Genomic DNA, 12021 nt, shown 5'->3' with positions numbered 1-12021 from the left:
TACATTCCATTTCTTGAAAAGTACCTTAAATCAAATTACCAAAATTCATCTTTATTCCCTACCACCCCTTTCCTGAAAAGCGGCAGTTACTTTACCTAAGAGATTTAATTTGCTTATCTGATTAATATTTATTTGTGAGCACAGCACAATGGGTTAAACGTTCTATTCTCACCACTGGTATTAAAATCCAGTTTTTAGCGAGTTTTCTTCTGTTATACAAATTATTTTATTTAGTTTTAGACTAAGGTTGTTGAATAACACCTTAATTTGCTTATCTGATTAATATTTATTTGTGAGCACAGCACAATGGGTTAAACGTTCTATTCTCACCACTGGTATTAAAACCCAGTTTTTAGCGAGTTTTCTTCTGTTATACAAATTATTATATTTAGTTTTAGACTAAGGTTGTTGAATATCTTTAGACAAGTCAATCTGACAACAACAAAAATAAGACAAAATAGAGGTAAAAGACAATGTTAACTTAAAACAATCACGACAAAATACACTTTAGGTACTTAATACGAATGTGCACAGTTCCGTCCTATATCTGCTTAACTTCTAATTATTAAGCTGAATAAAACATGTTAACCATCACTCAGTCAAACATCACAGTGTTATGAGCTTCTATTAACTAAATTAGGCCTGTCACTTATATGAAGTTTTACGATCCGGTAAAAGTTAGTAGAAGAGAATAAAAATGTGATTGTCTAAACGCTTAACAAACTTCAAACTGAATAATTAATATAAAACTAACTAACCTCAAATCAATGAGCGGGAAACGAATTTTAATGCAATAATTAGTCTCCAGATAGCAAGTTATTGGTGTATCTATATCAGTACAAGATAACTTGAGATTCATCGAGCACTGTTATCTCGCAGTTCTTCCACGTAGTCTTTCTTTCCAAGAAACACACGCACAATGATTGTTAAGTCAATATTTACTGTATAGGACAGCGCAGCTTCAATCTAACCAGAAATGCCACTGGTATTAATAATAAACAGCTTTGTGTTGCGACGAAATAAAGAACATTTAGTATCAGCAACTGTAATTTATTTATCAGTTTAGTCCAGGTTGAAATTTGAATTTGTTTAAATTAACATCAAAATGTTTAATCACATCAACGTATATCACTTGTATTTTATTCCCAAATTACTTAATAATATTGTATTAACCATCAATATAATTATAACCAACAATTATTTTTATCACCAATCTATTTAATATTTTTATTGATGGGGCTTTTATAGTTCTAATTTATGAGCAATCGACCATGACAAGCTAATTAATAATGTTGTTTAATCACCAATCTAATTTATTATATTGTAATAGATCAATAACCTGATTAATAATATTGTTTTTCATCACTAATATATTTAGTAATACTACTATAAGTTAATCTAGACGTTAGCTAAATAAAGCTACTATTAATAATGTCATAATGATTGAGAATTGGAGAAATATGGAAAAACAACACACATTTATTAATTTGAATAAAGCTACTTAAAATTAAAATTAAGTGTCAGTCGTTCGGTGAAGTATTTAATTCAGTATTGAATGAAAATTTAAAATAAAATAAAAAAGCTAATGAGTGATCACTTATAATTTATTTGTTATCTATTAAATTAATTAGTTTATTGTCTCAGAAGTTCCGTTGAAAGTGAAAACATTATTTGTGAACGTTGGCCTACAGGTGTGTATTAGTGAAAGCAACTGGTTTTCAAATATAAAAGATTGTTTAGTGTAGGTAGTATTAATTAATTAGTTTTTGAGTTAATATTTCATGATTGTTTAGTGCTCTGTGTAATAAGAGAGTTAAAAACAAATGATTATCAGAATTTGTTATAATTCATTGATGTTGAGGCTATCGAATATCGCATGAAATTTGTTGAAGTTGAGGACATAAAGATTTCTAGAAGGCGAGCAGACGATCAAGTGACAAATATACAAATAGTGTGAGACTGGCGGGAACAGCAGACAGACAGAACAGACAAAAAAATGATGTCACGGAAAGTATAAGTTCAGCCAAGGAAACAAAAAGTTAACTGCCGTAAGAATGAAAAACCTAAAGGTTAATATAGGCCTAATGTTAATATGTTAGAGGAAAATTAACAGTAGAAAAACAAAAAATACAGTTTATTTGGGTAAAGCGAGTTCTAAAGTAACTTAACCAGCCTGAATGCACTTGAAAGAAAGAAAAAAAAACAGACCATATCTGAAGTACTAGAACTATACGTTTACTGGAAGACCAGTATACGACTCTGGTAACTCAACAACAGTGTAAGTGAATTATAAACGCAATACTAGTGCGATAGAAATAGAAAGGGTAGTTTGGCTTGTCAAATGTAATTCTAAAGGAATTGAATAGGCCTAAGTGAACTTTTGAGAAGAAGAAAAGAACTATATATAGTGTTTATGATATGTCTGTGATCTCTATAGTGTAAAGAATTTGTTGTTCATACGCGTAACTACGCGTAACGAGTTCGAATATATACATATATGCATTATTTTTAAAACAAATGTAGTGCGTGCAAGACGTTTATTTTTTAACTTCTTACCAACAAGTCACAGGCACCTACTGTAAAAGAATCACTAGCCTAACATTCGTATTATTCAATTTACTTACTAAATACTACTACTGTATATAATATTAAGAAGAATAAGACCTTTATTTTGACACTGAAACAGCATCAATATAGTATGTTTATAATGCTAAAGACCGGCTTTCAATACCTGTGATGAGCAGAACTTAACTTGCTCACTGAGTGTCTTTCTGTTTATCAACAAACAAACAGAAGTGGAATTATTTAGGTGAAAATAAAATAAAATATTGAATAAACAACTTTCTAGATGACGTCACAAGGCGATATCGGTGATTGACTGCACTTAATGAAGGAGTCAAAAGAAAGTCAATAAGAGAGAGAGGGCATAAAGTTAAAAGAAGAACAAAAATAAAGAGACAAAAATTGGGATAATGTGAGAGAAAGCTGAAATAAAGCTAAAAGGTAAAAGACAAAAATTCAAGATAATATTTAAAAGATGTGATTAAAAATAAAGGTAAATAAATATAATATAAGATCAATGAAACTATTTGAATTTGAAAAAGTACAGAAAGGCTGTAATGGCAGAAGTAAAAGAGTATAAAAAAGACACCAAAGAACTAAAGAAAGAAATAACTAACGCAGAAAGTAGTATCCGGATAAATAAAAACACCTGAAAAGGAATATGTAATATTTATATTCAAAGATTAATATAGTCTTACATCTAGCTGCATCTGCTCAAGAGTTCCTACCTAGCTTATTTCCTCTATATCTATTACCACTAATGATATTCCATCTGTTACTAAAGGATCTTCCTGGATTGTTCCAACCATGTCACTATCAAATCCTGTTCACGAATTTAACTAGCCAATTTTTGAGATCGCTCAGAAACCAGCAGACTATGACGGAAGATACCATGCTAAATATTGAATTATTTCTAAAAGTAACAACTGTTTGTTTGTTTTGAATTTCGCGCAAAGCTAGGCGAGAACTATATACGCTAGCCGGCCCTAACTTAGCAGTATAAGACTAGAGAGAAGGAAGCTTAATCATCATCACCCACCGCAAAATCTTGGGCTACTCTTTTACCAAGGAAAAGTAGGATTGACCTTTATATTGCAATGCCCTCACGACTGGTATGATAAGGATTCGAACCCACGGCTCTCAGATTATGAGTCAAACGCCCTAACCACCTGCCTATGCCGTGTCCTGGTAACAACTGAAATAATAAACAACGTGATATTGTTTGATAGATTGTTTAGGCTGAGTATTAATTGTGACTAAACTAGAATGGACAGCAATTGCCTGTTGTAAAAACACAAGTGCAGAGTACGACTTTTCTAAAGTATTTCGTCTCATCAAGCAGTTGCGTTCATTCCACTTTCTTCAATATGATATTCATATTTCAAAAGACCATCTTTAACGACATTATCTATCCTTCCTGCTGAAAGCTGTAACAACATAAATAAGATGGAAGCATCCTGAGCAAAGTTCCAGAATAGGGTATGGAAGAAACCTTGGCCAGACTAGAAATAGATTTGGTTTGAAAAAGCATGCTCAGTTATGTTGCCTGGATATTCAGCATTAAATCATGGATTCATTGGCATGTGACCAATATATAGACGCCATAACAGGCGAGGATATGAAGATTAGGCTGAAACATAGTTGTATATCTTTAAAGGAAACTCTGCAGTTGAATGGAACTTTAATCCATTAAATTCACAGATAAACTATTAAAGACATTGGATAATAAGGTCCTGTAGTCTTGAAACATCAGCTCCCTCTGATGGAAGTCCAGAAAAATAAAATAATTAATCAAACAGCTGGTTACAATTACTGGAAATATCATTATTACAGTCGGGACTGCGAGAAGTCAACATTTGTTATTAAACTAAAGAGAAAATCCTCGGAGGATGTACCTGAGAGCCTAAACAGCTCAAAGAAACAAACAGAGCCAAACACACATCAAGAGGACAGAAACCAGTTGGGAATACTCTTTCTACTTCTAACGTATAAGACGCTTGTTACCTGAAGAAAATTGGTTTTTGTTTATTTATGAGAACTGATCCTACAGTTACAACCGTGTAACCCAATGTATTAGCGAAATGTGAAAAATTGACTCCAGAAATGAAGAAAAAAGAGGAATCAGAAAGTAAACATAAAGTTTCAGAAAGAATGAACTTAGAAATTACCACTCCTGTAGAAAACGTCTCCATATATTTTGATATGTGGGTAACTGACTTCGAGGAAAAATAGCATATTGAAAAGTTACATCATGCAAAGACATGGATGAGAAGTTAGAATAACTTTAAATAGCTACACGGCATATGGCCAATAAATCTATGAGCACTACAGAGTATGTTTATGTATGTTTGTGTGTGTTTTTTCTTATAGCAAAGCCACAAGTACTATCTGCTGAGTCCACCGAGGGGAATGGAACCCCTGATTTCAGCGTTGTAAGTCCGTAAACTTACCGCTATACCAGCGGGAGAAACACTACAGAGTAATTACTACACAAGAGTACAAGCTTCTGATGACAACGATGATTGTGATCATTACACTATCAAAAAGTGACTGACAGCAGGAGACATCAGCAACAAATCTTTATCAAGTTACTGAGGCACAATGAAATTAGACATCATGACAATTCGTGGCGATTGAAGAGCTTTCGTGGCTGTGAAATATAAAACATGACTCAAATCATCTTGGGATAAAAGAAAAACATTGTGATGTTAATGTTGATGAAAATGGACTTAACTGTTGAGACATAATATGGTCGAATCGCAAGAGAGGACAAGCATCAAAGTTCGGAAGGTGTTTGGAAGAATAAGCGATGTGAATTACATAATTTAGAGCATACAACTCATAGTAGTTTGTACAGGGCAAATGTTAAGAAAGGAATAAAACAACAAAACATCCTTATTGAACTTAATTAATTTAATTTTAATCGCTCATTCAATTAATAAATTTGTTTTTAATCATCAAATGAATTAATGATTTAAAATCATCAATCTAATTTTTTTTTATTTTAATCAACAATTTAATAGTGTTGTCTTTATCATAACTGAAAGAATTGAAAGATTAAAACAATAAAGTCAATTTTTCTAAATCATCACACCAAGTTTCGTGAATATAACACTTATTGATTCATTAAAACTACATAACAGTTTATAATCTCCATATAGTTTTATCAAATCGGCTAGTATACTTATAACTTATGTACATGCAGAAATTAAATACAGTTTATCAAAATAAAGTGAACATTTCTAAATTGTAATACGCATTTCACAAACCAATATGTAGATTTAATAAATCAACAATGATTTAATAAAACGAAATCTCATGTAAATATACCAAATCAATAAGTACGTTTCTCAGCCAACTTGGCAATCTACAAACAGCAGTGAAACTTGGAAACTGACAAGTCCATTTAAAATTTTCCTGTATACAAAGATTAAAGAAATATGAACCATGCAATATATGAATTACACATATACTTTAACTTGGAAATACCACACACGGCGCGATATAGTAGAGTTTTTGTTATTCATAATATTTCACTGAATAGCAACAGTTCATGGTGATCGTGTAGATATGGTTAACCATGGTGAAGGTAGGTCGTAGTTCTTTATATGATAAATTTCACTTGAACAATGTTTTTCGCAATATAAGTTCAGAAAATTCAACTAAATGTCGTCTCTCTCTGTCCTACATTATTTATATTAATATTTTTGGCATATAAGACTGGAACAAAAACACGTTTCCTTTAACCTCATTAAGTTCATTAATTATACTTGCCATGGGACACTGGTTTGTTTGTTTTGTTTGTTTTTGAATTTCGCGCAAAGCTAGACAAGGGCTATCTGCACTAGCCGTCCCTAATTTAGCAGTGTAAGATTAGAGGGAAAGCAGCTAGTCATCACCTCCCATCGCCAACTCTTGGGCTACTCTTTCACCAAAGAACAGTGGGATTGACCGTTACATAATAACGCCTCACGGCTGAAAGGGCGAGCATGTTAGGTGCGACGGGGATTCGAACCAGCGACCCTCAGATTACGAGTCGAACGCCTTAACCCACCTGGCCATGCCTTACTAAATTTTAACAACGTATTACTCATTCAGTTTTTTTAGGGTTTCTCACAAAGAAAAATATATGTTAGGCCTAACATTAGTGTCTGTCAAGTATGATTGATTACAGTTAGCTATTTGCAGCTCAGAAAAAGGGTTAAACCGAAACAATTAAAGTAATAAATTTCTTAAAAATTCCGAAGTGAAATAAGTGTTCTTATATTGCCCAGCTGTAAGACCAATTCAGTTAATAGTTTTCAAATAAAGTAATAACGTTATCAATAATTTATTTTTATTTTTCACACAAGCTGAAGTTAAAAGAGAACCTGTGACGTAGATGCCTTATAGATTATTTCAGTCACAACATCTTCTGCTGTAGATTACAGTTTCACATAATGAAAATCAGCAAACCAAAGAAACACATTCTGGTTAAAACGTTAGCACAAAGAATTACATACTAAAGTTATAATGTTTTCAAATGAAACCAAAAACTCGAGCGCTTTTAAATAGTTTACTATATTCTTCTCCCAAAACAATACAGTTAGGCCTCTTATATAAAAATATATGCACGTCACTACGTTTCATATAACTGTATATAATATCTGTGGCGCATAGAGTCTGTTGTACTTCATCTTATAGTTACCTAAATTAATAATACGGTAAAACACACTCAAATCACATAAATGTTATTAGTATTTTAACAACAGTGTAAAACAGTGCAGACATTATCAAATACAAACAGTAAACATTTATATTTATTTAATAAGAACTAAAAGTTCCGAGTTGTAGTCACATAACAGAAATGTACATATATATATCAATGACGTTAAAGTCTAAAGAAAAAAATGCTCGTCTGTAATCTCGCTTCACCTGTTTCTAAAATTACTAAAATAAATCCATTAAATTATTTCCGGATCAGCTCACAGTTCATTCAATAAGGAGAATTTCCCGAAAGATGGGGTTAGTATCAATTTATGTTGGTATAACAGCTTAAAAAAGGAAATCTTATCAATGCAGCAGCTAAACTTATGGCAACCACAGGAAGATCTATCTAGATCTTTGCATGATTAGCAGGGTATTACTTTTGTTTACATAAAGTTTAGAACGTTCAACATTGACAGTATTACACGCTTTAAAAAATGAACCGCTAGAGCGTTCTGACGGGCTTTCAATCACGGCGATATAATCAAAACCGCATAAAAAATATTGGCTGGCATGTTTTAAAGTACGTTAAAAGATCGATATATTCGAAACCTCAATAACAAAATGACGAACTATAAACAGATAAAAACGTAACTCGCTACCACATAGCTATTACTAAACCCTGGAGCAACTTGTCCTAAAGCTATCGGGGGAAGTAGCCCCTTGGTTTCTTTGTTGGTTGGTTGGTTGATAAGTGGAAAGCTATATAATGGTTTATCTGTATTATGCCCACCACGATTATCAAAATATAATTTATAGCGATGTAAGTTCTCAGGCTTAGAGATATGTTATTTAAATAAGGACTACTTTATAACAAGAGAAACAGCCTACCTATATTTAAAGTTATAATTGTTTTTTATAACGCTACTGAAAACTGTTAACCATCCTATCCTACAACAGAATACTGTTCACCATCTTATCCTGCAACAGACTACTGTTAACCATCTCATCCTGCAACAGACTGATAATAAATATGTAACAACCTGAAGCACACTAAACTCTTAGAATGTTTAATAATTGTATAGTAAAACTTTGGTTTGTTGATGACAAGAAACCCACTTGAAATAAAATTGTATCTCAGAACTGCTGGTATGGGTAATAACATTTTTATTGATAAGTAGAGAACAACGTTTCGACCTTCCTAGATCATCTCTTTTTCTAACCTGAAGATGACCTAGGAAGGTCGAAACTTTGTTCTCTGCTTATCAATAAAGTGTCATTACCCATACCAGCCGTTCTGAGATGCAAAACCTTGGTTTCATCATGTATACTCTCTTGTGAATCTCCCAAAGCTCGATATTCAACGTTTGTAGTACATTGATTTAATACTTTAAAGTAGTGACAATGTACAATAGTTGGTGAGAAAGAACATAATAGAAATCGAAGTCTGTAAGATGTTGGAATGTTTCCTGCTCAATGCAACACTAAACAGTAGAAGATGTCGCATCGGAATCAATCAGCTGAATCAAAATATTTCCCAGTACTTGTATTTAATTCAAACAATCGACCTTATATAAATGGCAATCACAATACCATACGACAATTCTAATAAAATAAATGTGTCTTTTATAAAACAAACACCAGCAATTACCAAGACAGAAAATTTGGGAAACTCCGAAGTTCCATTTTTCTCTGTCAAAATCTCTAGTTTGTTGCGAACACTCTCATCTTGCTTATTAGTATCGAAATAATCCTTTGTCAAATTAAAAGTGAAAATATATACATAGGCATGTAGCAAGTTAATGAAGGCTATATAGATAGTTATGTTAACAGTGCCGTACTGCGAACCTTACGCTATAATTCAACTTTTATTAACCTTCCAGGTCTAATACCTGATAAAATGTATCAAATTTTACTTTAAAAAGAATTTAAAATTTTACGTTAGATGGGACGCTAGACTTTATGATAAAAGGGGTTTGAGGTTTATGTAGAAGGGATGCAGAGAACTCACATACTAAATTGGGTATCTGTGTTTACAATAAATGAGTTATCTTATATTCTTCTTTATAAGGGGTGTCAGGTTTTTAAAAAATTGGAGATACCAGATTTTATGTTAAAAAGGGGTGTTAGTGTTTACGTAGAATGGGTATCAAGAGTTTCTACTAGGTGGAATACCTGTATTTTCACTAGGTTAAATGTCACATATTCCTGGTTAACAAGAGGCCAACAAGTTTTACACAAGATAGGATGTTGGATTTTATGCTAGAAAGGACGTGAAATTTCTAAACAAATTAAATGTGATGTAACACGCCAAATGATGTTAGCTAGATTTGTCTGGGCATGCCAACGAAAACACGAAGCAAGATAAGATTAGTGTGTCCTGTAAAAGTAAGGAAATGAGAAATTAATGGATATTTCATTAACACAAAATCAAGTGAACGAAAAACTTAGTGAATATTTCATTAGCACAAAACTAAGGAAATGGAAAATTTAGTGGATATTTAATTAACACAAAACTAAGGAAATGGAAAAATGAATGGGCATTTTCATTCTCAGAATGGGATAGAAAATAACTATATTTCTACAAGAAACAGAGGAAAGAAAATGTATATCTATGCCAGTTTCAAGGACAGGAAAAAGAGAAGGAAGTTTTTAGTTTCAAGGATTGGGAAAGAAAGGGAAGTTACATGAATCCCATGTAAGGGTTAAAGGGTTTGGTTTGTTTCAAAATTTGCGCAAAGCATCAAGAAGGCTATCAGCGCTAGCCGTTCCTAATTTAACAATGTAAGACTAGAGGGAAGGCAGCTAGTTATCACCACCCACCGCTAACTCTTGGACTACTCTTTTACTAACGAATAGTGGGAATGACCGTCACTTTATAACGCCCCCACGGCTGAAAGGGCGAGCATGTTTGGTGTGACGGGGATTCGAACCCGCGACACTTAGATTACGAGTCGAATGCCTTAACCACCTGGCCATACCGGGCCTAGAAAGTGGCCAGAGATGGTAAGAAAAGTGGAGTGAATAAAGCTAAGTAGGTTTTAGGGACAGAAGAAGGGAAACGTGCCATTCTTAACTCATACTGTGGATTTTTAAGATGTACGGAACGTAGTATGTAAATATTTGAAGCGATTTTAGCTCTAAAAATCTATTTCTTATATCAGTACTTTAGAGAACTGTCAAAAACGTCCCAATAAAAACAACACAAATAACTGGGCGTTAAGTCATCCTAGTAATAAAAGAAACGTTCGAGTTTCACACGAGACGCAGGCACGTGATATTTAAAACAGCTTCACTTTCTTAAAAGATGAAAGAATTTTATTTTTACATATCTACCGGGCAAATATGACAATAGATGAGTATTATGTCAATAACACATTACAAAATTACATTGGCCTTCCAAATTTCTTCTTCCAAAGAAAAGAAGACTTTATATTGGGTCTTAGTTGTACTCCACAATTCACTGAAGACGAGACTGTATTTACTAGCAAAACTCGCGTTTTAACAAACTGTTTCGCTTATTTAAATAGCTTTCAACACAGAGAAAATGACAGTTGTAAACAAACGTGTTTAAAACGCTGTCTTTTATTAAGCGAGTATCACTGCGGTACGCTTGATGTGAGTGAAGTGGTGGTCAATAACTCAGTCAGGTATGACATAACATACAAAATGGACAACTAGATTTTATTATTAAGTACGTCTCAGACTATAGACGAGTCGAGTGTCAGCAACTTTCTTCCTTTGACAACACCAACAGAGGGTGCGGCTGTCTAGTAACACTTGATCCTTCTTTAAGTATAAATTGCTGGAAAATTCTAAAAGCTTCTGTGATGAGGTAAGCAACAGTCACCAAACTGTACTTCAGCAAAACAAAAAACGTATCCATGGTAACTAATGGGAGAGTCTAAGAAATAGTCCACGCAAATCGTGATTAAAGATTTCTCTGATCCAGAAGCATCATAAAATCGACAAGCTTTTCATACTTTTATTTCAAAAGTAGAAAACAAAAATTCCATCACAGTGCAGCAATAATAAAGAAGTAAATCTATCAGTTTAATAAGATTTTACCAGAATATAAAAATATACTTTTACTTTTTGAATGCAGGCTCAGGAACATGACTAGTCCTGTTTAAAAACACCAATCAACAGCTTCTGATCTTAATAAGTTACACTGAAACACCAATCATGTGTCACTGTAAGTTCAGAAATATATTGTCATATAACAATTTACGCGCCATGTCACGTGAATGCTTCAGGTCAAACAAAACATTCTCACGTGACAACTTCCACTTATAGAAATACTAGTCACGCTGTCGTAAACTACAACGTGTCTTTTAAAATTATAGTGGCTTCTTTCTGTTTGTCCCCATAGTAAAAGTTATCCGTTAACTGAGGTAAACATGTTTAGAATTTTCGATTTTAATTAAAATATAGCGTTTGAAGACAAATTTTAAAAGTAATGACAAAAGCTACAATAGATCAAGAAAATAGATTATTTTTAATGGGAAGAATCAAGTGTAAAAATTAGCTATATTTATGAAATTTCAGGATAACCTACATATTTGAAAATGCTTTACAATGAGATTTTTAAATTTCAACAGTATACTAAGAATGCCAGCCATTGTTCCCAACCGTCTATTGTTGGATACACAAAAAAACTATGAGGAAAACATGTAGCAAATACTACGAGAATACCACTCCTTTGTTGCGTAAAAATAAAATACACCAGAGTAGTCACGTGCTGATAGTTTACAGAGTAATTGATTGTCATAC

General features: G+C 32.9%; 1 protein-coding gene across 4 annotated transcripts in view; it reads right to left on the bottom strand.

Annotated features, from left to right (window-relative positions):
• LOC143233777 (voltage-dependent T-type calcium channel subunit alpha-1G-like) overlaps window positions 1-1185 on the bottom strand; it is a 59292-nt gene extending 58107 nt beyond the window's left edge. For all 4 annotated transcript variants that reach the window (XR_013018305.1, XM_076470427.1, XM_076470428.1 and 1 more), the window contains exon 1: window positions 759-1185. Coding sequence is in view for 2 of the 4 variants with exons in the window: in XM_076470427.1 (XP_076326542.1) it covers window positions 759-859 (101 nt within the window). In the remaining 2 variants the exon portion in view is untranslated. The remainder of the gene's footprint in view (window positions 1-758) is intronic.
• Window positions 1186-12021: the final 10836 nt, after the last annotated feature.

This window comes from Tachypleus tridentatus, chromosome 12 (assembly GCF_004210375.1).
Source record: "Tachypleus tridentatus isolate NWPU-2018 chromosome 12, ASM421037v1, whole genome shotgun sequence".
Lineage (NCBI taxonomy): Eukaryota > Metazoa > Arthropoda > Merostomata > Xiphosura > Limulidae > Tachypleus > Tachypleus tridentatus.
The sequence above is the reverse complement of the archived record's forward strand: the minus strand, read 5'-3'. Positions and strand labels throughout refer to the sequence as shown.